General features: G+C 35.0%; 2 protein-coding genes across 2 annotated transcripts; both read left to right on the top strand.

Annotated features, from left to right (window-relative positions):
• Nucleotides 1-388: 388 nt before the first annotated feature.
• Nucleotides 389-10,035, top strand: LOC112055875 (uncharacterized). The gene is made up of 5 exons (XM_024096162.2): nt 389-534; nt 5,407-5,604; nt 5,768-7,657; nt 7,735-7,865; nt 7,951-10,035. The coding sequence occupies exons 2-5, from the start codon at nt 5,418-5,420 to the stop codon at nt 8,173-8,175; spliced, it is 2,433 nt and encodes an 810-aa protein (XP_023951930.1). The 5' UTR covers nt 389-534; nt 5,407-5,417; the 3' UTR covers nt 8,176-10,035.
• Nucleotides 10,036-11,378: 1,343 nt separating this feature from the next.
• LOC112055874 (uncharacterized) lies at nt 11,379-26,703 on the top strand. Its single transcript, XM_052881997.1, has 18 exons — nt 11,379-11,536; nt 12,276-12,320; nt 20,058-20,157; nt 20,618-20,791; nt 21,132-21,472; nt 21,706-21,727; nt 21,773-21,973; nt 22,383-22,573; nt 22,716-22,836; nt 23,177-23,360; nt 23,464-23,989; nt 24,140-24,326; nt 24,406-24,621; nt 24,694-24,933; nt 25,022-25,163; nt 25,610-25,817; nt 26,077-26,440; nt 26,512-26,703. The coding sequence occupies exons 1-18, from the start codon at nt 11,379-11,381 to the stop codon at nt 26,701-26,703; spliced, it is 3,612 nt and encodes a 1,203-aa protein (XP_052737957.1).
• Nucleotides 26,704-26,960: the final 257 nt, after the last annotated feature.

Genomic DNA, 26,960 nt, shown 5'->3' with positions numbered 1-26,960 from the left:
TCATTCCATCACAGAGCTCAGTAATTTTTGCCACACACCACAATATCCAAGTGTTACCGTGGCGCCTCTACCACTTAAGCAATCAACAAAAAGCCCCAGTGGCAGAACAAAACAGTAGGTATAGGCATTCAATACATATAAAATTCTAACAAGCTACTAATATTAATAAAGGCGGGAACAAACAAGAAATGCAGCCAATTCAATACTGCAAGCTATAAAGTCAACGGATCGTCCATAAAAATAAACAAAACGCGACCTGCAACATTGTGCAAGCCGCCTAGGCTTCTCTGCCTGTATCGATCGCCGTTATATAACCCCCCCACTGCTGTCCACCCCGCAGAGATCCTTCAGTATCATTCATATAGTTCTGTAGCTCGTAGCTGCTGAAAATCTACGGAACCCGAGTGCTACGGCGCACGAAGCACCGCGCAGCCTGCGAACACTGAATTTCCCAGTTGTTTTCCAGACGCCCCAGTGTTCGCACACTCTGAGAAACTCACCCCTTGTTTGTTGTGACGTGATAAATGCTGTAAGGTAAGGCTTCATTATCTACCTATTTTGCTATCCAAACAAACAGAACTCTTTTACCGGATGATTAACAGATACCTACTATTTGTTATACATTTAAAAACGTGATTTCAAATTATGTAGTAGGTTTATAAATTGAGTATTTTATGCGGTGCCGGTGACCTATTTTATCGGCCTGACTATTTGGTTGCTAAAATTAAAAGATACCTAACGATTGGAAACATTTGGAATCTTTTAAAGTATCGATTTTTAAATTGAACTTATGGGTGAGGTTGAAAGTAGGTATATATTATGTATCATTCAAACGTTATTTTATTAGGTCTGTGGGGACATAAAGAAAAGGTTTTATGGACTGCGGATAGTCGATATAAAAATTTAACTGCTTATAGATAAATTTGTTTTATATATTTATAGTTTAGTTATTCGTAAGTGAGAGTTTTCTTTTAATAAAAATTTTCTTCCTTTTAAAAGTTTCAATAAATTCCATGGAAAATTAAATTGAATTCTAAATAAGATCTACTAGATATCATACAATTTGATACAATGTACACTGAATCGGTAAAAAACTTGGGTTAATTTTCAAGGGGTGTATAAACAAAGCACTTATGGTTACACGTATGGTGAGAGTTGCCGTATCTTTTAAGTAGGTATGTGTATTGTCCAGCGGGTGGAGACCGAACCTATAACCTCTCGGCGTGAGACTGGCCCATGGGCGGCGGTGATCACTTAACATCAGGTGACCCGTCAATCAACGTCGGTCAAAAATAATTTATTTAGAAATAGTTTAAAAAGGCAAAGATCAGAAACTAACCATCTCCGAGAAATTACTTGAGAGTACGTAGTCGGAATAAAAATTCCTAGTAGGTACCAGAGGTCCAAGGTTCAATGATGTAGGTATTTCACCTCCGTCATCAGGACATCACACGGCAAAGCTAATGAACACAAAACCGCTGTTAAACTGTAACTGTACTAGTAGGTAGTCATCGCCAATCTTAGCGACAGTAGCGTAGCGTGGGTTTTTAGCACCAGCGGCCGACTGGAAGTTCATCCCCCACCCCCCTATTTAAATTATTGCTTAAAAGTTACGTCTTACAACTTAATAAAAATCAAAGTACCTAATAATAAAATGCTTCATGTGCTTCTTCACACATTTATGAGAAAAAATTATCAACCGAGCGAGTCCAACATTACTGCTGGCATTGAAGAGGTCGCAAAGGAGGCATTAAAAAGCCGTGATATGACCTCTGCCTCCGATTCCGGTGGGTGATTCCGTTCGAATCCGGTCCGGGCATGCACCTCCTACTTTTCAGTTGTGTGCATTTTAAGAAATTAAATCACGTGCCTCAAACGGTGAAGGAAAACATCGTGAGGAAACCTGCATACCAAAGAATTTTCTTAATTCTCCGCGTGTGCGAAGTCTGCCAATCCGCGTTGGGCCAGCGTGGTGGACTATTGGCCTAACCCCGCTCATTCTGAGCGGAGACTCGAACTCAGCAGTGAGCCGAATATGGGTTGATAATGATGATGATGATGATGATGATGATGATGATGATTGAAGAGGTATAATTATTATTTTTGTGCTAGATTTTAATGTGCCCTTCTAATGAGATTTATGCATACACGTGCGTTTGTATTTGGATTTTCCAAATTACTGTATTTTAAACCAGCAGACTCCCACGACTTCACCCCCTTATTTAAAGAAAGAAAGAAATTGAAAATTATTAGAGCACACAACAACACAATTTGTTCTATTAATCGTCAGGACAATATCCTGCGATGTGTTGCATAACCCAGTGGCCCAACTCGGCACAATGCTACATACTCTTTAAATAGCATGCAGCGCTGGTTTTCAGTTGATCGTTGACCAGGTGCCTTACCTTATTGACACCCCCTCTATTAATGTTTTCGAATTATTTGCTTAAAATCATTTTATAAAAATATAACTCAAAACATGAACAATATAGATTGACAAAATCGTGGCGCTTACTGCCGCCCCATTTCGTATGCCGCCCAGTGCAGGGTCCTGGCTGACACATCTTACGCCACTGTCATCGAGGCCATTATAACTGTGCATTTTGTGCATAGACAACTGTTTGATAAGCAAGAACTATATAATAATACAAATAACAACTAGTTCTATAAACAAAAGTCTACAACCGACTATACCAAGGAAATTGATGTTTATTTGCAATCCCATATGATACAGGTAGATAGGCGATAACTAAACGTAAAATTTTATTCAAGGAATCCATTATTTTTGTTGTACTAAAACATGTAGCTGTTTTGTTTCAATTGACCTACTTAAAAGGAGGTTATCAAGGTTACACATGTTTTTTTTAATAATACAAGTCTTATAGCCAAGTAACTAGTCTTACCTTTCAACACATAAAATTCAAACCAAACAATTTAATGAAAATACTTAATTTAACAATGCAATCAACTGTTTTCAATATTTCAACTATTAACAGTAGCGATAAATCTTAATATATAAATGCGAAAAGTCATTCATCACGAAATCTCGAAAACCGCTACGTACAAGGCTCAAATTAGGCAGGGAGGTTTATAGATAGTAGGTATCCGCGCTAAGAACGGATTTTGCGATTCAGGCGGTCTAAGGGCAGACGAAGTCGCCGGCGTCCGTTAGTATATTCTAAGACCGATTATGGATAAAAAAATCAGTTCTACGTGGATTGGTTAATGAGTGGATACTTAATCGGCCCACTGAGTCCCACACGTAACACGGTAAAGGCTGAATAATTTTTAACGAGCCTAATCGGCTTACAAATTTTAGGCAAGGTCATACCGCGACATCCAATGTTACAATTTCGTGTGCTAATGAACAACCGATTGTTTATGGTTATATTACTCTCAACACTACTATTAATATTGTATCAAAGCTTGTCCCAAAAGTTTCTATTTTGTATAGCCATTAAATACGGGTTCTTGATCTAATCGGGGTCCAATAGATTCTTCATACAAGACAAAACCGCGTCGGTACTACGATTTTGTGATTTTGATCTATATCTTAGGCTATATGCATAGGGGTTTATCTGGGAATTTGGTAAATCACGGATCAATAAAGTTTTTTTTCGAATATAAATGAATTTCCAGTTAACGATTACGGGGGCGGGGCATCAGGACTAATCTCTTTGTCTACAAACAGATGATCAAACTCAAAATGTCTTTATTCAGTTAGAGTTCTTAGTCATTTTGATTGTACAGGAATTCTTATTTTTTTAATATTTATAAAAAAACCGGATAAACCGATATTAGTGTTTTTTTTTTTGTTAAAACCACGAAATTTTTAGTAAAATTCTGGTGACGTTCAGAAGAAAATGTTTTTAGTTTCTTTATTTTTTTTGCTATGTCATTAACATTTATTTATTTATTATCATCATAACTTTAAACTAGCCTTACAGGTATCACCTAATTCGCTAGCTTAGTACTATATTATAAATCTAAAACTTAATTCTATTTACCTAAATATATACATTACGATTAATATTATCTACTTAGTATAACATGGTGAAACCGAATGCTAGGACTAGTTGCATTTAATATACTTTCTCAACTAAGCCCTCTTCAATTTACGACGCCACTTTGAGGGATTAAATTTTCATTTGTGGAAGAACTTCCAGCAATATAACGTACGCAATATAAGTATCTACCCTGTGTGGTGCTTTGTAGACATTTAATATGATAATGTATGTAGAAAACGAGCTGAAATTAAACTGAAGCGACGAGAATTATCCGGTTTTCTGTAAACATCTTCCGGGTAATAGGGTCAAGACATTAAGGCGTCCCTTGGGCAAAAATATGTTAACATGATTTGCCGTTTCCATGTTCTGGGCTATTTAAATAAAGATTGTTGTTGTTAAATGTTTGGATATAGCGGCGCATCTGTTGAACTAATTCTAGAACAATTTACAGATGTAGATTCTAAATCTGTAACCCGTTTTCGTAATTTATCTAAACAGTTTTTTTTTTCAAGTTTGATATTTTACAAGCTGAATAGTTTTTACTTTCTGCTTTTGAAATTTTTATTAATTGGAAAAATATTATTTTATTCCAAATTGATATCCATTTTTATCATAATATCTATTAAAATATCTTAATCGTCATATCTTAATCGTCAATTTTCACATCTCTTTGTCCTTTAAAAACCATATGAAAATCCGTTAAGTAAATAGACTTTCAATTTATCGTGTTCAGACAGACAGGACAACCTTGATAGATAATAATTAACTTATTGATTTCGAACGGTGTGTAGGTTACGTTCATCTGATGCCTTATAACTTCTAAAGGACTTATCATCATAATTTATCAAATGAGATATCATTGAGAGTTGATTTAGTTAGGGAAGGTGACATCCACGTAAATATTTTCCCTCTCCCTGTCACTCGGCCCTCTACGTTAAAATTAAAAAAATATCCTACACACCTTTGTATAAGCACTACTATATTTATAACTAGCGGACGTCCGCAACTTCGTCCGCGTGGAATTTAGTTTTTCACAAATCCCTCGGGAACCATGGATTTTTCCGGAATAAAAAATAGTCTATGTGTTAATCCAGGCTATAATATATCTTAATACCAAATTTCAGCTAATTCGGTTCAGTAGTTGAGGCGTGAAAGAGTAACAAACATTCATATCATCAAAATCACCAGTTTTCGCAAATCTCACGAAACCATGGATTTTTCGGGATAAAAAGTAGCCTATATGTTAATCCAGAGTAAAATCTATTTCCATTCCAAATTTCAGCTAAATCGCTTCAGTAGTAGCGGCGTTATAGAGTAACAAACATCCAAACATACATCCAAACATAGTAAGATTTGCAATGATTTTAATGTAAAGAATTCATGTAAGTGTATTTTATAGGATCGAACGAAATGCAGATGTTGTGGATGTTGGTGTTGGTCGCCTGTGCGGTGGCCAGCGCCTCGGCCGACCGCGGCGGGTCCTTGCGAGGCGCTCTCGAGGCGCTGCAGCGACGGCAGCGCAGCCGCATGCAAGGACGACTGCCTCCGCCGGACTACGAGTCGCTTTATGAATTCGTACCACCACAAGCCTATCCTGGTAACTTAACAACTTAGTACAATATATGTCGAATAATAATCTATGGATAAACTTTGTATCATAACTAAATGGATCTTAATTACAGTATTAATAACTTTTTACGAAAACTGAAAATACAATCGTCAATCTAATGAAATGATCATCATAAGCATACTTTTTACAGAACCTGATTATGCAGAAGACGTGGAAGATATGGACGAAGAACCGACACCAAAGTATATAGTAAAGGTGTTAGGAAATGAAAGGCCTTCGGAAGCTTACGAGTATAAGATAATAAAGAAAAACTCAGCCTATAACGGACCCAATATTAAGCAAGAATCCCCTTTCCGTGAACGCAGCCAGCATTCAGACAATGACAGACTTCGTGATTTATTCATGGATAGAAATGAAGGTGAGGAAAATAATAATGCATTAGAAAACAAAGAAGAAAATGATGCTGAATACGCTGTGCTTTTAGGAGAACTTTGGTCAAAATACAAAAACAACAAAGCTCGAAATAATAACGCTGAGAGTGCTCCTCAAGGTGTTGTAAAGTTATATAAAGAGAAAATTGTCAAGAAGCGTTATCCCAATAACTGGGGCCCGATAGCTTTCAAACGTAAGCGCAGCTCAGACCCAGAGTTTGATAGGTCAATCTTAACTGATACTGAAGCAATTAAAAAACCATTAGAAAATTTGAATCCGATCGATCCCAACAACTCATATGAAGTACCTGAGGATGATAAAGATGACATGCGAGAAGAGTATGCTATTGCTTTTCAACCACTCGACGATGATGGGCTTTCTGATTTAGCAGACGAGGATCAATATGGATACGAAGCTATAGAAAAACGTTTTCCAGTATCAAAACGTAGCAGTGGACCCTATAACTTTAATAGCCAAAAGAAAAGATTTGCCCCAGATCACGCCAAACATGACAGTTCTAAAACGTTTAGAAGCAGTGCAGGAACAGATCCAAAGATAATTAATGATTTATCAAAAATATTCGGAGATTCTGACCATGAGATAATAAAATCTCCAGTTAAGCGAAGTAGTGAATATGTTGAGGGTTCTCACGAAACTAAACCACCAACACTTATGATGGAAAGTAATAACCATACCAAAGATATTACTAATGAAACTCACCATAACGACCACAGTCATGAGGAACACAGTCATAATATGCATCCTCCTATAATATCTAACAAGGAGCACGAACACATGCATCATGTACATAATCATGACCATAGCCATTCTGATGACCACAAGCATAATCACGACCACTCTCATCATGATCATGACCACGATGATGATGAAAGTGAGAAACCTATTAAAATTCAAAAGAAATCAATTGACTGGTCTGATTATTTTGGTATTGACAAAAGACTACAAAAATCTTTTGTTAACAATCTTAATGAAGATAGGTTGAAAAAACAATACTTTGATACGTTTAATAAAGAAGTTATATATCCCTTAAATTCGTTCAGGAAGCACAGTTTTGCTAAAAGAAATTTTATGCAACCTAAACCCAACACAGAATCTGAAATACAAACTAATCAAATACAACCCCCTGCAACTCGTGATGTTGAAAAGAGAAATTCGGGTTCTGACAACGACTCAAAACTTGATAATATTGACAAGAAACTAAGGAATATGGAAGGCTTGATTGTTGATGAAGCATTACACTATTCTAATATTGGTGGAGAATCTGATTCAAAAGAAGACCAGGAGATGAAAGAAAAGCTTCTTTCCCGTTTAGCTGCAGCTTATAGCTTGGAAAAAATGCGAAAGGCCCTAAAGGATTTTAAACAAAGTCTGCAATTGCAAAGAACTTCTGTGGGACCTCATAACACCCCTGAACAAGGTGAACCCAAGGACAAAAGAGTAGCAATTAAAAAAGAAAAAGTAATTTTGAGTAATGAGATACCATCACTCGCCAACAGTAATGAGAAAAACGAAGACTTTGAAGACGAGCAAGGAGCTGGGCATTATTTGAATGGAAAAATTGAAGAACAACTCTCAGAAGGATACATGGGCGGCAGTGGACGACATCGTATTCCTGTGATGTCAACTGGTCAGTAATAGCTTCTTATACGAATACTATATTAATTTTCAAAGTAAACACCTAACTGTTGTAATTGTTTGTTACAGTAAGTTCATCTGGAGCATGTCCAGTTTTGGCAAAGATAGTCCAAAGATGCCGCGGTGTTGACTTATTGGCTGGAGATCGTGGACAACTATTTCTGCCTTTGTGTAGTTTGCATCAGATTTGTTACCTTTGCGTAAGTAATATCTAAAATTGAATATTGAAAATATTACGATATGTAGTTTTAATTATCAAATTATTAAATTTATGAATGGTTTCAGGGAGAGGCACCGCCAACGACTTGCGACTTGGTTTTCCTTTCTGAAGCAGATTCTACTTGCGAAGGTGATATGAGTTGCCAGAGAGCTGCTCGTGCCGCACTTATGGCTCTGAGAGAATTACACGACAACTTGGCGGATGAACTGGATGGTGAATGCGAAGCTAGTCCCTGTCTCCCGGCTACGTTGAAACTTAATTTGGGATGGCAAAGAGCATTGCAACGATAAATTAAAAGGAACCGATGATTCCGAAGTTACGAGCCAAGTTCACTGATCTCATTAATATATACCGAAACGGAAGCGAAGCCCAATTGATACGAGTTTAAAATCTCGATGTTAAAAGCTTCTCTCTTAAATATTAAAAATCTAACGAATAAACATTATAGTCATGATAATTTTTAATACATTTTAATATTTGTATTTTTTCTAAATGTCATTTATTCCTAGACACAGACGTTAACTTTTATTTCTGTTTCTCTATGTGCGCTTAACCAGCCATAAGCGCATATAGGTTGAACTTTTCTATTGTAACTGATATCCGTCTAACGTATACTTACCCTATGCTATCGTTAATAATCTTATGCGACATTCACACGCTTTAATTGTTAAATGTTCTTCTGTTCAACGTCGTCTGGATAATCGTATTGCTTAAAATATTTATTTGCATTCTCATTATGATAGTTTCTAGTAAACGTTAGATGTACATTTTGGGTCGGAATATTAAGGGATGATTTTTGGATTAGTAGGTAATGTTTAAGGGAGTTTGGAAAAGTCTCTATCGTTGTTAAATATTTACTAACATTATATACAATGTTTCTTTAAGTGTGTCAACGTTGATTAAGTATTATATTAATAACAACTAACTATAAAATAAATGTATGTTTAAATTTTAAAAATCTATATATGTATTAAAATATAGAGATATTTATAAGAACATAATAAAGGAAGAAAAAGATTAACGCAAACTCTAAAAATATATGTAATTTTAAATCATCTAATGTAATTGATGTTTCGAGTAAATTTACATAATATTTTATTTATACATATATATAAATTGTCGTTAAATATAATAATAAACGACTATATGTACTTATATATATTCCGTTTTACGGTATTTGGTAACTAACAACTATACAGCTTGGGAAGTTAACGAAGACTAGATAAAACCTATTAAGGTTAGATAAAACTGGACAATGACTTCTAAGCCGTACTCTGGTGATAAAATGATATTATCAATAATGGTCAACAAGTTATAACTTATATTACTAGAAATAAACAAAATTAAATAAATAAAGAACTAACCAAATCTAGAATCTGAGAATTGAGTTACACTTTGTAGACCATTGTTGGCAGAAGAAAAGAAGCTTGGACGAGGTAAAGCACAATTAGCACTAGAACATCACTCTAGACTATACTAGGACAATAAAAATTATGCTTTCCAAAACTAATTTAGTCTAAATTCCCGTCTTAAGATGGACGGAGACTCGTAGATCCTTATGAAGAACGCTAAAGAATTTCGAGTATTTCGTATTCATAACGTTAGGGGAGAAGGAACAAATGGGAGTCACATACAAATTACTTATCACTGCATACAATTTAAACTAATTTCATACCATACTTGAATATAATACAAATATAAATAGCCCTATATATTGAAAATTATTATGCATAAAACAAATTACCAGAGCATCTAAACCACATAATGATAGGGATTAATTGTTTAGATTAAAATCTGTGTTCCTTTCATATTGGCTCCCATTATAGATTGGTTCTTATTGGCCTGTCCTGCTCTATTTGCAGAAAAGAAACGCTATCTATTTCCTATGTCTTCCGAGCAAAATATGGCTATTACAAAAAGTTTGACGTATTCGTAGATACCTATGACGCCAGCTTATTATATTCATATATACGAGATCTTTATATAAAGTAATTAAAATGTTACCCGTGTGTAGTAACTTTTAATGAGTCATTATACTTAATAGATGAAGATTTGAAGTTTTGCAAGTGGAAGCATTAACTTAAATGTTATCACTTTATTCGTAAAATGTTCAAGCTCATGATAACATATTAATATAAATGGTTTCGAAATTGTTGTTTTATTTATCCGCATTCATCCTACGCACGTTGACAAGTAATAATGGTTTTCAAATAAATTTCGTAAATTCGAGTCGAGAAGATCATGAGACAATTTAGTGCACAAGTGAGTAAAATACAGATAGTTTGATGGTAGGGAAATCGACAACACTGGAAGAGAAGATAATATAGAGATCAGGCAAACGACTTTTCTGATTAATGTGTTTTTCAAGATAGATATGTAAGTATCACGTAGCTATCTCATAAATAGGGAATTCGCTGGCTTCCAAGATAATATTACAGTTTATTTTAACAACAGCATTATTGACTTCCGAACTAGCGGTTAGTTCGGAAGTCAATAATGCTGTTGTAAAAAATATTGTTTTTTAAATTAACAAATTTTGATTGAGATTGCAACATCGCCAAATCATCCCAAATACCTGATGAGAATTTTGTAAAAGATGTCGCAATAAATTATTATTTGTAGCCCTGATACAACATTTCGACTCCTAACCTGCAAAACCCTTGGCTAAGACAACGGAAGTGCGTTGTAAATAATTAGGTTATGCCTCACACAATTTTTTTAGATATTTTTTTCAATCTATCCGATAAGATGTAGTAATGATTGGTCAAGCTCGCATTAACGTACAATGAAGTAGGGTTCCGTAGTTAAAAAATAAAAGCTTTCTTCCTCTCTCTAAAAAAATAAAGTAAATGGCTCTTTGGTATATTTTGTATATTTATTAGCTAGTCTAATTACACTTTAATTTATTAGTTTAATTACACAATAAACTCTCACTCGCAAATATTGTGGCTTTCTATTGGTAAAAGAATTTTCAAAATCGATTTAGTAGATCTAGTGATTATCCCCTACAACGTCAGAAATCTTTCCTATTCATCATTTCCTATTATTTTAGTATAGAATAGCGGACCTTCTACTACCCCTACCCCTTCCCTACCCTACCCCTAGCCTACCCTACCCTACCCTACCATACCCTACCCTACCCTACCCCTACCCTACCCCTACCCTACCCTACCCTACCCCTACCCTACCCCTACCCTACCCCTACCCTACCCCTACCCGGTGGGTAACCCACTTAAGCGCAGGTTAAATAGTAACGCATTTCCAAGATATGTAGCCAAATGTTATTGTGTGATTACGGCATCCTAAAACTGCATGAACTAAGCCACATACACAGCAACATGTTCACCAATGATAATAGCAAACATTTATCAGTTGATAACAGGCCGGCCGATTGAATCGTGTCGATAACACAGTATCGCCGTGTTCTAATGACAAAGAACATCTTAATTAAAGATTTTTCACATTATTAAGCAGTGTTTGAGGTTTAGCAGCCATGGCTTACAGAAGAGCGGGCGATAGACCCGTACCTTCAGCTGTAGAATCTGAAGGCACTGAAGCAACTGAAGGTAATGAACAAATTTGCAATGGTACATTGTTATTTGATAATAACTTAGATTTTAATCCTTATGGTGACAAAAAAGTGAACGATAAGTATTTTGATTGTGTTATATATCAGTGTTTCTCAAATCTAATTCAAAATTAGTTTATTTCAAGTGGGTATAAGTTACAACTTCTAAAACTTCGAGTTTTACTAGTTGTAGAAACTGCCACCGGTCCGGAACACAGTTTCTGTTGAGAAGAGTTCGCAATAAACTCAACTGTTGCTCTTTTATAATCATCAACGTTCGTTCTATCATGATAAAATTGCAAGTGTTATTACAGGCGTATAATACCTATAAAAAGTAGGTAGCGCAATAAATGATCTCTATCGCCGAATGTAACATTGTCTACCTTCAACGATATTTTATACTAAAGATAGGGCACCAACACATCAAAGCTGAGGCGGACAAATGTGCATAAATGTCATAAATGTCTTAATTTCATTTATAGACGGTTATTAAACAACGAACGTTATTTAAACAATTAATACCTAAATACTGTCTACAATGTCGAGTTGTGTGCTCAGGAAGTGTAAAAACTATATATACTTAAGAAAATATATAATGTAAGTAAACACAAAATTATGCATGTGTGCGCTCAATGCAGTAGCTAAATTCGGATCACTTTTTGCGGTGGTTTTGTAGCCACGTAATATATCTATAATATAAAATAACCTTTAAGAAGTGAGGTTCGGTTAAATGTATTTTCATTTTACAACTAGGTGGCCTAAGATAGCTAAATAGTACAATTAGAATATAAAAAAACCATAACATCTTTGTTTTTGTTTTAGAGGGTCATACAACGAGATCAATGCCCTTCGTAATCAATATACAACCCCCAGCCTTAGGTAAGAAGTTATGCAAAATTACACAAAAATTACCTCTGTACGTCACTACCTTACCTCCGTAACCGTCAACACAAATAGGTACAATAGAAATTGTTTCGTTACAGAATGTGCAGTCTGTCAGCTGTCTCTATCAAACGCTGTGCAAGTTTGAAGTGTGCACCTTCCCCGAGCTTACCATTCATCATTATCAACCCGTATTCAGCTCACTGCTGAGCTCGAGTCTCCTCTCAGAATGAGAGGGGTTAGGCCAATAGTCCACCACACTGGCTCAATGAGGATTGACAGACTTCAAAATTCTCTGGTATGCAGGTTTCCTCACGATGTTTTTCCTTCACCGTTTGAGACACGTGATATTTAATTTCTTAAAATGCACACAACTGCAGTAAACCTTACCATTACCACCCATATATTGAAAGCCAAACAGACTTCCAAAAGTAGACAATGATTGACGTCATAGTAATTGTTTCAACTCATGAGCGAAAGAAAGTTTTTATCTAAGCATTTAATGTTATATTGCATTTATCTATAGATATTATAAAAGTTTTTTCATTCCCAATTTAGGAGAAAAACAGAATTATCTAATCAAATGTCTGATTAAACTTTAATACCTGTTAAAGCCGGAGTTATCTATTAAAATTAGTGCGTTTTCGTCCACATTAAATGCTGTTTTTTATTGGATAAATTAATATGTTTTTTTAGTCGTTTCACTTACCTAATCTACCTGTGAATAACCGCACGAAAATCTTTCACACAGACAAACATTTAAAAAAAACATTTAAAGTACCTATACTATTTTCTCTGTTTTAGATTAGACTAACGAAACACTCAAACGAATTAGACTAACGAAACGTGTTTCAAAAAAAAATATTAATGATAATAATAATAATAATAATAATAATAAGCCGTTTATTCCCAAATCACACATACAAAATAATATAATACAAACAATTAAAAAGGATAAAGAACTTAAAACTAAATTAAATTAACAAAACTTAATTCTAAAATAATAAATATTTATTGTAGGTTGATAATTTTCTAATTGTTTTATTTGGGTACCCATTTTCGGGTAAAGGCCTCCTCCATCGCTACCCAACGCTCTCTGTCTGCAGCAAGCCTCGTCCATGTACGACCTGCGACCTCTTCGATATCGTCTCTCCAACGAGCGTGCGGTCTGCCGCGCGGCCGGATGTGATCACGCGGCCACCAATGTAACACTCTCTCGCTCCACCGACCGTCTCTAGTGCGCGCCACGTGACCTGCCCATCGCCATTTTAGTTTGCACGCCAGTTCTGCAGCATCAATTAGTTTTGTCCTATTCCTTATGTCAACGTTCCTTTGACGGTCGCTGAGTTTTAAGCCCAACATGCTGCGCTCTGTCGCTCTTTGGAATTTTTGTATTTTGTCAATAATTCGTTTGGTCAGTGTCCATGTTTGACACCCATACAGAAGCGTAGGGAATATTGTATTTTCCATGGCCTTCTTTTTATTAATGATAGGAAATCTAATTAACTGTATAGAAAATCTAAATCCACAATAAATAAGGTTACCCTATCATAAGTCAATACCAAAACGCGCAGTAGCTCTGCTAGAATGAATTGGTAACTGTGGATATTCAATACATGTCTTTATGGTGCTCAATAACGTTTTCTATAAAGAAAGTTCCAATCCATTAGTTCGGCTGTTCTAGAGATTAACCTTGACAAACAGACAGTCACACAATTTAAAAAAAACATGTATTTTAGTATCGTGTAAAGATACTTAGCTACTTACTTAATTAAAGTGTAAAAGACTTGAGAAAACACATTCATTTTGAAATCACAAACAGACACTTCTATGTTTATATGCTAAGCTGCATTGATATTGTTTACAGAGGGTGACCGGGCCGAGCTTCCGGTGTCGACTACAGGGTGGCAATCGACTGCCGCGAGAGGGCAATTCATCCCCATGCACGGCCTGGACTTCCTCATCGGCGCTACAAGTCTACAGATACAACAGACTGTGGAACTTGTTGATGGTTAGAAAACATTTTTAGTTTAAATGTCAGTGTAGGTTTGGTTTAGATTATAAGGTTTTGTTGGCAGTGTTTGTGGCGGTACCCGATCTGTGGTTGCAGTTGAAAATCAGCGCTACAACTCCTAATTCAAATGGTCACGTATGCTGAGCTGGGGCCATTTTCAGTGTTATGCCTCACATCGCAGGGTAGTGTCCTGGATGACTTGGTGTATTGCATATATTGTGATGACGTGTTGACGGTTACGCCAAGAAAAAGAATTTTTCATTATGATATGATATGATATTTTTCACGGAGAATAGCAAAATAAAATAAATAACATATTCATTGAATAGTTGTAAGAATTTCAGAACTATTACGGATTAAAAAATTCTTATAGACTTCTTAATTATTATTATCTTAAAGGATTTAAAAAATCACAGAATTATTGTGATATCAATTTGAGGCCATTCATGTGCAAGACTGTTTATGCTCTATCTCTTTTGTATAAAATAATGATTTAAAGTAAAGAAACATAACAGCTTGTCATTAAGCAAACACGTTTAGTTTAAAATATGATTTTACATTTCAGTAACTGCAACAGTAGAATCGGAGAACCGTTACATAGTGAAGGTCCCACAAGGGGAAACTCTCTACATAGCATGTGAGGTATCGGATAAGACACAACGGTGCTTGTGTGGCTCAGGTCGAGCCTTCGTCATGCATCTCCATGACAATACAAGACAAGAAGCTTTGGTGCTGCATAGACGCCTGGCTGCAGCATCTTGTTTGTTCCCTTGTAGATTACAGGTTAGTAAATGAGAAAAAACAGACATATTTTTAGTTATAGACTAGATCTAAAACTTAGAAAACAATATTAACTACTTTATAAATGACGAACGAACGAATGTGAGTTTGTTATACTTTTACGCTTAAACCACTAAACCGATTTGAAAAATTCTTTCACCAATGGAAAGCTACATTATAAGCAAATATAATAGTTTTGATAGTTCCGAATCTGGGAAGGAAACTGTGTGAGTGAGAATGAACGGGCAACCAATAGGATACGTAATAGACGTAGCATAGATCGTAGCGCTCTGCTACGTAATCGATATCCTATGGCCGGGTTTCCCAAGCGTATGTACCTCAGAATTACTTTGAGAATGTCCTTCCGGCTATCGTATTCTCTACCATTTATATAAAACATCTTCATGTTAAGAGTAAATGGGACTAAGAGGCAAACTCGTTTTACCATACTCTGGATCACCATCAAACTTATTTGCAGTCAATTACTGTGAAAAGCATAGCTTGAAAAAAGAACAGAAACTGTCACAGTTTTATATTGCCTGAGTCAAAACTGAACGATGAGTCATCAAGTCAATAAATAAATCGACTGAATGTTTAAGAACCTGTCGTTATGGTAAATTATCACACAACTCAGCAATGTAAACATTATTTAAGAATTGTTATGTATTAAAGAAACCTTCGTTGTTTACAACTTTGCGACTAAATGAAATTAAGACAAATAGACGCCTTTGCTCGCCTCCGTTTTGACGTCCTAGTGCTTTAATAATAATGTCTATGTCTTTAATAAAATATATCATTGCCTATAGGTGACTAAACCATCAATACTCTATCGAACTCACTTATTATGCGTCAAGTTTGATGATTATTTTAATTAGGTTCTACGAGTATGTAACAACACTATTTCCTTTAATCTGATAACAGGAAATGAAGGTAGTGACTCCTCCGGGAGACTACATCGGGAGGATACAGCAGCAGTGGACGTGGGTGGTGCCATTCTACCTGGTGCGAGACGTGAACGACACCGTGTTGTACGTCATTGAAGGGCCTGCGGGCTGGCGACGTCGGTCTTTGCAACTCTCGGAATTTAAGGTTAGATTACGATACAGGATGGAAGGAGGGACCATTGGTGACGTACGTACTGACCCCCTCCCCCTCTGTTTAAAATCCTGTCTACGACCTTGACTACTTAAGTGAAAATTACTTAATTTGAGTAAGTATAGCTTGTTATGGCCTCCCCCCTCCCCCTAGATAGAATCCTGGCTACGTCCTTGACTGATCGTGATAAAAAGTTTAAATCTAGTCTCCAAATAATCTTCAATAATGAAAATGATATCTTAGAAAGTACGAGACATCTCCAGGAGGTTTCCTTACTGTATAGCCCTGACCGCGCGTCGGTTGCTTGGGCACTCAAATGTCCCGCTGCGGGTTTATTTTTTTTATAAATTTTCAAGAGTTTTTCAATATTATTTTATATTAACATTGTTGAAAATTAAAAAATGACAAATAAATAAATGAGAGACAAAAAAACAAATTATTAGACGCTTAGGTCTAACTGCTACTATATTTTTTTCTTTTTTTCTAAAATTCCAATAGACCAAGGCGTCAAGCAATGCCGTCAGTTCATTCTTCACTACATTGTTATGTTTTTATAAATTAACGGAAATTGCTTCCGAATTCCTAAAAAAATGTCAGTATTAGTCGTTAGTTAAAAAAAGTAGTATTATTAAAACAATTATAAATTATAATACTGTATGGCTCTTTTGAAAAAGTCATACAGTATTATAATTTACAATTGATAACAATTACAATTTCTTATAGGAAATAAAGCTATAAGAAATTGTAATTGTTATCAATTGTAAATTATAATACTGTATGACTTTTTCAAAAGAGCAACTGTTGAGTTTCTTGCCGGTATCTTCTCAGCAGAACCTGCCTTCCGAACCGGTGGTAGAATCTTTACAAATAGTCAACTGACGTGTCAAAAGTGCTTGTAAACTGAGCCTACTTGAAATAAAGGATTTTTGATTTTGATTTGATTTTTGACAAAAATCACATCGACTTTTTTGTATTATTATTTAATCGTGATTATTAAATGTTGATTAATTTTTTTCGTGTTTATAACCATAATAATAAATGGTACTGAATTAATAATTTCAATGGAATAAATTGTTGAAATAATAAACGAGCGGATATTCAGTGGTGATAAATCACTTGGGTTTTACAGTCGCAAATTGCAATTGTAATCAATCACAGTATTGACTGACAATAACATATTCACTAACTACGTAGGCGAGGGAACTTTGCGGCCATCTATCAAAGTAATTACTGAATCGACCGCAGATTACTTACTTAGCTGAGATTAATTGCTAACAGAGTAAGATCTCAGATTTTGGACATTTTTGTCTTGTCCATCTATTGTTTCATATATTAGTCACATAAGCCTCAATAGCTCAACGGTAAGAGCGGTCGGACTTATCACCGAGGGGTGGTGGTTCGATCCCCACCCCGTTGGTCTATTGTCGTACCCACTCCTAGCACAGTCTTGCCCGACTAGTTGGAGGGGAATTTGAATATTGGTCATATTTCATAAAAAACGATATGGCAAATATTCTTCTGTTAAAAAAAAGACCATATTAGTTATAGTACCTATTTAAGATAAGTACGACTATGTTCATTTACAAGTTAATGTAGAAATATCCAATGTATTTTTAAAATACTGTCATTTGAGGAATTTCTTTTCTTAAATTCGTTCTTTGATCGGTTGTAATTTTTTTCTTCTTAGGCTCGAGACCGTTGTGTTTGGAAGTCCTTGCAAGAGGCCTATGTCCAGGAGTGGACGTCCATCAGATGATGTTGATGATGATGATGAATTGATGATGATGATGGTGGTGATGATAATGATGATGAACTATTAATAAAATAGAATTTACTCAAACAATTATTCAATTAAACATTTGATTATAGATCTTAACTGGCGATTCTCTCCGCCAAGTGGGCAGAATTACCCACGCGTGGGATCGCGACCTCGTCAGTTTCGCTACAAACATCAGATATCCAGTACAAACCGTGCAACCGAAGCACAAGGCATTGATTTTAGCTGCGGCCTTTTTGTTGGTAAGTATATTTTTATTCTTAAGTAGCGAACGTCTGCGACAAGACAAGCTGCGAAATTCGGTTCTTCGCAAATTCCGAAGTTTATGATTGTTTCAATTTTAATTGAACGACTTCTAAGTATGTACCTACAACATCTAAGTTTTTTTATTTTGGACATTCATAACGATTATATTGAATTGGTCTTCAGTCATCAGCCTGTATCCGTCCACTGCTGGACAAAGGCCTTTCCTAGAGCGTGCCACCACACACGATCCTTCCTCATCCAGCCACTTCCCACTACCTTCTTGATATCGTTGGACCACCTAGCTGGAGTCCTAGTCCTAGTCCTACTCTGCGCTTGCTGATACGTGGTCTCCACTCCAGAACATGTCTGCTCCAACGGCCATCTGTTCTGCGACAAATATGGCCCGCCCACTGCCACTTCAGTTTGCTAGTCGTACCATATTTTAATTTTTGAAGCGTTAGTGATTGTAGGAAAAGAATCGCTATGTAACATGGCTAGAGTGACAGTACCTTCTAATTTCCAACACAATCATGTTCTGACTTTGACATCTCTAATTGCAGGAATACACTTACTTTGAAAGCGCAAAATCCAGCTGTTGCTGTTGCTGTTAAGAAACCCAAGTCAACAATTGCAAAGACAAGATTATACAAATTATAAATATAGGATAAAGATTATTGAAAATGTATACAGGCTGCTCGGGAGTATTTTCCATAAGTCTAGGGTTATATTTTTTAACTAAAATTATTTCAAAATGTTCAAGGAACATTTGTGTCCTAAAATGAATATTTTCGGAGTAAATCATATTTCTTTTGTAAATCGATCTTAAAATATGTCCCTTATAAATGACGTATTTATACTTTAAAATGCAACTTTGTTAGCTAAAGGCGTATGTCACATGGTATTACTTGAATTACTTTGTGTAATAAAATGGATTTTTTTGTAGTTAATAAAATATTAGGTAAGCAGATCGGTTCCTATAAGTGGTCTCTTTAATACCTTGAGCTTATGGGACTTACTCCCGAGCAACCTGTATATGTGCTAGAACTGCTAGATATATCTAATGATCGCAACATAAGAGAGTTGGACCGTGGGAGTAAAGTACCTATTTACATAGTTTAACAGGGGCTGTATCCTAAATCCTAAATAACCGGCTCATATTTCCGAAAACTGCAAATAGTTTTAATTTTATATTACTTTTATGCCTAAAAAGTCATATATTTTTTGATAAATACCTGGATTCTAAAGAATAAAGTACCTATTAATAAAGGTAAAATTGAATAAGATTACGAAACTGTAAATAAGCTAGTTAAAAGGATCAATGCCAAATGCATTTTTCTTTAATTTTATATTGATTTTTATAACATTTTATATTTTTTTGACAAATTCCTAGATTAAATAATTTAATATTCCAGGTATGAAGTACCTAATTAAACGTGTTTTTTGTTTTAATTGTTTTTTTATTTTATCAACTACCAAACAATATCCAGTCCGATTGTTAGCTTACAAATTATTCATCAAATGAAGTTTTAATTGTTTTATTTTTTATTTATTGGCAACAGAAATAACTTCGGAACTCTATTTTAACGTCTATATATCACTTGATTGACAAAATAGACATCAAAATGATATTTTATTACATGTATTGTCCTAGTATTTTATTATTCTGATTCACGTCGATATTTTGGAGATTGCTTTAAAAATAACGTTAAATTCAAGTAGTCAGCTATTACACATTATACATTATGCTTTGAAACTGAGCAATGTCTGAATCTGATAAATTTACTACATTCTGTCAACCACCGCCGACTCTTCGTGACAAAAATTGGGAATACCAAGAATATTACTTGGGAGAAAAGGACAAGGAAAACAGGAAATGTGGAGAAGGCGAATACCATTGGTCTGGAGCTCAGGTAGGCCAAAACTATTATTCAAACATTTTATTAAACATCCGCAAAATTTACTTATTATAACCACGTAATAGCTAAACCAAAATTTCATGGAACACAAAAGGAAATTTGTAATGTTAAAAACTGAGCAAAGTTGTAGACTAGGAAATAAACCAAATAATAATAAGTGAAGCCTACATAATATGTAATAATGGAATACTACACAATTTATTAAATTTTATTAAAGTAAATACATTCCTCATTCTGAAACCAGAATTTCATGGAAAACAAAAGGAGATTAGTTATGCTAAAAAACTGAGCTAAGTCGCAGACTAGGAAATAAAAGATAATAATTCCGTTACGAACGTTAAGTATTTAGTGATAAACGAATAGAAAGCTTAGAATATTTTTCTGAAATAGCTAATGTAACTATTTCCACAATAAGACCTCGTTAAAAAAATCTCATTTCAAAAATGATTTTCAGTCAATAGAATCTTACGATGGCCATTTTATTCGGGACACTATGCACGGTGTGGGCGACTACCGCTGGCAGTACCACGGCTCTGAAAACTTGGACATTACGTACGAGGGACACTTCTATTGCAACAAGATGCATGGTTATGGAACTCTGTCATTTCCGGATGGAAGAACATTTTATGTAATTCCTCTCATACATACCTCCTTTATTTGTATCAGTTTTTGTAAACGATCTTAATTCGACAGTATAATTTTCGAATTCGTCCTCATCTTTCTTTATCAATAGTATTGTCAGTTATGCAAAAATCGTTTTCTAATAGCGTTACGTTATCACTCGTTCTCTGAGTTTATGTTAAAATAACTAGTAGCTAGCTAGCTAAGTAACTAGGTAGTATTAATAGTCATAGATTTTAGAACTCAGATATAATCGCTGTTCTACGAATAAATACCTACTCTTAAATAGCCACAACAGTCAAATTTTGAAAGTCAATCTTAACAAACCTATAAGGGTTTTGTTTCAGGGTTTATTTTTAAATGATGTACGATGGGGCCCAGGAATACAATCTCATGCTGATGCCCACGAAGATGTGGGTCTGTGGCGTGGAAATCAGTTAGTGAGGCTAGCTTGGAGACCTGAAGGCCCGAGCATTGTGCCAGAGTTTGTTAGTACAAATATTGGGCGAACTGTTGTGGAGTCTCACAGGATTTTGTTATGTACAGAAATCGAAAAAGTTAGTACTATTGCAATAGTTAACTGCCTCTTTGGTCCAGTGGTTTGGTGGTTTCGAGTCATTGGTCGAGATATGAAATTTAAAGCTTTCTTCTTCCGAAAAATGTTCAGTAGGTTAGAATTGGGAATTTGGTGATGTAAGGTGTCCAAGGACCTCTGTGGCTTGGACACGTTAAGCCAGTCCAGGTAATTATCAATACCCAATATATTTTTGTTATAACGCATTAAAGCACCTGACCTAACCTAACCCTGTAGTAAGTCATTAAAAATAGTCTGATAATGAATATTTAGAACAAATATTAAGATCCAGGAGAATGACATATTTTGCTACTTAAGTGGGATAAGAACAAGGAGAGAATAATTAGGATCTATATAACTAATCCAAAAGTAGGAGTACTGTTACGTGTTTCATGACTGGTATATTATTTCTAGATCGGAGAAACAAACAAAGCCATTGAGCTTCTCAAACAGAGCGGCGCAGACCCGCTGATAGCTGCAGAGAAATGGAGAAAACTCTACCCCAGTTATTGCACTGATCTTGATAGTCCTCTTTGCTATACCGAATCTTTTGATCGTGATTACTACAAAGGAAAGTTATACACTTTAAAAGAAGTGGAACCGGGCCCGGAACAAGTGAACTATTTACTATTTAAACTGATATGCCATATTTTAGGTGTTGTGTTAAATTCGAGATGATTTAATTGTGCATTTTACAAATTAAATCTTGCTTATGTTAAGGTTTTGGATAGCCTACAGATAAAAATGTAATGTATTTGTTTTAAAAATAAACTCTTTTTAAGAAGCTCAAATAAGAAGAAGAAGAAAGAAGAATTTTGAATTTCCCAGAGGAAGACCAGAGAAGAGATGGTTGGAGTGTGTGAAAGATGACTTGTGTGTAAAGGCAGTGGATGATGAGTTGACGAGTAATAGAGATGAATTGAGGAGATTGACATATTTTGCTGAGCCCACGTATGTGGGATATGGGAAAAGAGACATTAAAATTAAGATTTGCTAGTTAGCTAGCTAAATTGTTACTTTTTAGAATGACCGGGATTCTTTTGATAACGAAAACACCTATTACGCTTGGAATAACAATAGCACGGTGATAAATATGATGAAACATAGTTATAAACACGAGAAACAGCGATGTGATAAAAGATTAGATCTGAAGTATATTCTCACGGGACCTAGAATACAGTTTAAACTAGCTGGAAATCACGAATTAGATTGTAGGTAAGAGTATTTTTTATAAAGCTTTGCCGCTAGTGACTTAACGGTAAGTTTTATTTTACTAATAAGTAATTGACAGACCAAATACTTTACTAGTGTATTTTGAGATTATTATAAATAATAAAATTTACTTTTGTACTTTTAGAACAGTACTCATGGCTGCCTTCTTAGGTCATATCGACGTTGTTGCCCAGTTGGTGAACGATAACCATGTTAATCCAGACGTTGCTGATGTCCGAGGCAATTCAGCGGTTATGTATGCTACTGTAAGAGTTTATGATGATTTTAATTTACATCATATTTCCTACAAATAATTACTTTTTTACGTATTAACTTAATACAAACTAAGTACAATACGTATTTCCTTGCCTGATATAGAAATTGATAAGATCTCTGATCTATTAAAGATATTTCTGTATTTCTTTAAATTTTTTGTCAAATTTCTAAATTCATTTATTTTAAGTAGCCTTAGTTAACAAGCACTTTTGAAACGTCGGTTGACTATTTGTAAAGATTCTACGACCGATTCGGAAGGCAGGCATACTGTTCATACTTGTAATATTATCTTTATTATCTTTTACAAATACCCATATTTCAAAACTTTAGGTTGGAGATAAACCAGATACTGTACATTTTCTGGTGGAGGCTGGTGCAAATGTGGACTCTTACAATGACAGCTGTTGTACACCTCTTGGAGTGGCCTTAATGCAATATATCTGCATTGTTCACGATATACCACCTAGCGAAATGCTAAAAGCTTTATTACCGGCTGCAATAGATCAAGTTAAGGGTTAGTTTTTTTTAATTCTTAATTCAACTTGATTGTAAAATGATGTACCTATTATAGTTACTTTAGAAAACGTATGAATACAAAACGTACTGCACTTTTATAGGGCCAGTAGAACTGACAGTAATTGAGTGGAATATGACACGTGAACACCTTTCTGGTATAAGCAGTGCGTTAACAAAGAGTCCCAGTAAAAGTAACAGAATAATGAGTTCGAAAAAAATAAAGTCTTTTCTATCGATTAAAGATCAACCGGGAACTAGAAAAAAGACTGAAATTATTCAAAGTACCGTTCCTGAAGATGTTTTGAAATCAGATGATCTATTTTCTGAAAATAAGAAACTTTATGAGAGTATAGCCCGTGAATATTCTACTACAGTATCAGATGTTAATTTATTATCAACGGAGGCCGGTCCTGTACAGTTTATTCTGAATGTTATCGATATGGTTAAAGAAGTTGACATGGACACTTTCGACGACGAACCCAAGAAAGTGACTGATAAGAGTGTAAAAAAGTCACAGTCCAATAAAATATTGAGAGATATAAGGAAAACAAGCAAAGAAATTATGTGGCAAAACATAGAAAATGAAGAAATTTCAATTACTAAAACAGATATATTAAAGTCCAATAAGTCAGTATAAAATAATTGCATATTTTTATGTAACAATTATTGAAATCTATGATAAAAATTAACTAAATCGCTTAGAGGACAAAAAACAGTCTAAAAAACAGTCGCAACTAGCTTATTCTATCTCACTTTTTAATTCACTAATATCTCACTTTTTTGTAATTATTGTAGATTACAAAGAGCAATGTCTACCATTCTGCAATTGTTATCAGACGGAGCTAACCCAAAGTTAGTGCGATGTCCACATCCCGCTCTTTTATTAGCTGTAATGTCTAATTCCCCTGATTTGATACGGCATTTAGTGCATTATGGAGCAAACATTAACGAAATTTACCATCAGGCAAGATATTAGATATAATCAATTTATTTTAGTTATTTAGATTTCTAATATAAATTAATAATATTATGTTAATTTTAAGCTATATAATTACACTCCTTTGGATATTGCTGTATCTCGTTCATTATCATACGATAATCTTGAAATTGTGAGAGCATTGTTGGAGTCCGGAGCTGATGCACAGCACAGGCTAGTCCATGAACAAGATCTCCAAGGACTAACAGCTGAACAAATTGATGGACCTACACTTCTTCATGCCGTTTTAGCAAAGAAGACTGAAAACGAAATGGAAGATGATGTACGTTGTATAACATAAAGAGAATTACAGGACTTATTTAGAATGACTACAGATATAAATTGTTGATTACAGATCTGTCATCAATTATTGGCACTATTACTTGATTACAATTGCAATCCTACAGCATTGTATAAAGGTTGTGCTGCGCTAGATGTCGCGATGAGCAAAACCGATGAAATTTTCAATGTTTTTATAAAGAATCCTAAAATAAATCTAAACGCGGTTATAAATAATTGTAATCAAAGTGTTCTTTTGAAAATGTTTAGTTTCCCATACTTTAAAAACATTACGAGCGTAGAACGACTGCAAAGGGTAAAGAATCATCACTACACGTGTATTCTATGATATATACATTCTAAATTGAGGACATTTTCATATCAAAATAATTACATTATTTCAGTTAACAGACCTTTTGCTATATGGAGCTGATCCATTGCTACAATGTCAGAATCGTGAAGAAAAATTCCAGAATTTCTTTGTTTTCGCCAAACAAACATTAAATGAAGTGGAAAACTCCCATTCGAAAGCTGTTAATCCACCTGGTAGGAGACTTCCTATGCCTTTGCCAATTTCGTTTAGTTGTTAGCATTTTTATTTGATTTGAAGTAGGTACTTATTATGGGCTTAATGTGTATAACAACATTTTAAATACATATATTAAGAATTCATTTCGGTTTTTTGAATTTAAACTATCGTGAGTGTTATTCATATTAATTGATTATGAAACACGGCTAAAACTCACGTGATATTACGTCGGAGTATGCCCGACTAGTTCGCGGCACGATCAGTTTGGATCGTGCCGCGATGCAAGAACCAGCTCATGACTAAGGGCCCCGTATGGGTTCGAAACTAGTCGGGTATACTCCGACCTAATATCACGTGAGTTTTAGCCGTGTTTCATAATCAATTAATTCATTTCGGTCTTAAAGCTCCGCTAAAATGTTTCACTAAGCGTGCTAAAATATAATACTTTTATACCGTTTTACAGCAGGGAAAATTTCAGAAACAAAAGTTAGTAAAAAAGGTGATAAATCTATGAAAAGCAACAAGTCATCTATGAAACAAACTGGAAAAGGCGCGGATGATGTCGAAGATTATAGACAAGCGATTGATCTTGTGACCGACTGTGCACGGCTCGTTTACGTTAGATGGGTACAAGCCAAAATCATGAAAGATCTTATTGTATCCATTGATAAGTAAGTAAGACCACATGCAGACCCTGAATTGTTCACAGCTTCATAGATAGCAAATTAAAGTAACAACACAAAACAACGAAGTCAAAAGCAATCGTAAAATTTCATCCTTGTCGTAAAACTTCTTTTGTTGATAATGTTATTTAGATGCCAAAAGTAGAAGATACTTGTAACTTACTTAAATATTTCAGAAATTTGGCTGGAAACTTGAGAAGGTTTCATCCAATGTAGTAGTTGGATAGATTGGATTTGAATGTTTCAGATACAAACACCGACACTGGCAAATTATATTAAAGTCATGCCAAGATTTAAAAAGTGCAGGGTTATGGCTCTCCCCACAACGTTGTCTCGAAATATGGGATATATTATCTGATACTAAGAAGAAGGTATACAAAGACCAACGTATCATGACGCATTTACTGAGCATCGTTGTGTTTTTATCGTGGCAGAATTATGATCGACTTAACAGCGACTTAGCTATCGCATCAAAGATTACTACACCAATAAAAACAGCTATAGATAAAGACGTTGGCCGGCTGTTGAAACAGTACAAGTCTGAGAAAAAGTTTAAATTAGCTTTTTTTCAATGGCAACTGTCTTACGTGAAGCCAGAATTAGATAATGACGTAAGTGTTTTCGCGCTATATATAATTTCATGACGATCACTACATACTATAGTTAAACTTTTTCCTTTCAGGCAAAAAAGTACGACGTGTGTTTTGAATGTATCCTGCCACTGAAAGGCGGAAAGATTTTATGCAATTGGTGCAAACAAGTTTACTTCTGTTCATCCGAGTGCATGAGTTCTAACGTTCTTCGATCTAATTGTCACCCATGTAGCTATTATTTGAAAGAGAAGTATTTTGCTAGCCCCAATGAAAGCAGCTAAACATATTCTTTGTAAAAACAGTTTTACATACCTTTTATTAATTAAAATATTAGTAGATAGAACAACCGCAGTATTTTAATTTTTTCTTAGTAATTTAAAATGGCTACAAATCACATTAAACCGATAGGCCTAGTTCGTACTCAGCTAAAATACTAGAGTACGGCCTCTTAGTCCTGTTAACGTATGCTAATTAGATCAAAACTTTTTCTCAGTCTCAAACTACATGACTTAGATTATGAAACACGGCTAAAACTGGC

The sequence above is a fragment of the Bicyclus anynana genome, chromosome 1 (genome assembly GCF_947172395.1).
Source record: "Bicyclus anynana chromosome 1, ilBicAnyn1.1, whole genome shotgun sequence".
Classification (NCBI taxonomy): Eukaryota; Metazoa; Arthropoda; class Insecta; order Lepidoptera; family Nymphalidae; genus Bicyclus; species Bicyclus anynana.
The sequence above is the reverse complement of the archived record's forward strand: the minus strand, read 5'-3'. Positions and strand labels throughout refer to the sequence as shown.

Excerpts from the sequence above, each read along its gene's own strand:
- LOC112055874 (XM_052881997.1), top strand. The coding sequence starts at position 11,379 with ATGGCTTACAGAAGAGCGGGCGATAGACCCGTACCTTCAGCTGTAGAA. Across the intron at positions 12,321-20,057 it reads CTTCGTAATCAATATACAAC|TCGTGACAAAAATTGGGAAT; the intron begins CCCCAGCCTTAG and ends ACCGCCGACTCT. Across the intron at positions 25,818-26,076 it reads CTTATTGTATCCATTGATAA|ATACAAACACCGACACTGGC; the intron begins GTAAGTAAGACC and ends TGAATGTTTCAG.
- LOC112055875 (XM_024096162.2), top strand. The coding sequence starts at position 5,418 with ATGCAGATGTTGTGGATGTTGGTGTTGGTCGCCTGTGCGGTGGCCAGC. Across the intron at positions 5,605-5,767 it reads ACCACCACAAGCCTATCCTG|AACCTGATTATGCAGAAGAC; the intron begins GTAACTTAACAA and ends TACTTTTTACAG. Across the intron at positions 7,658-7,734 it reads TATTCCTGTGATGTCAACTG|TAAGTTCATCTGGAGCATGT; the intron begins GTCAGTAATAGC and ends TGTTTGTTACAG.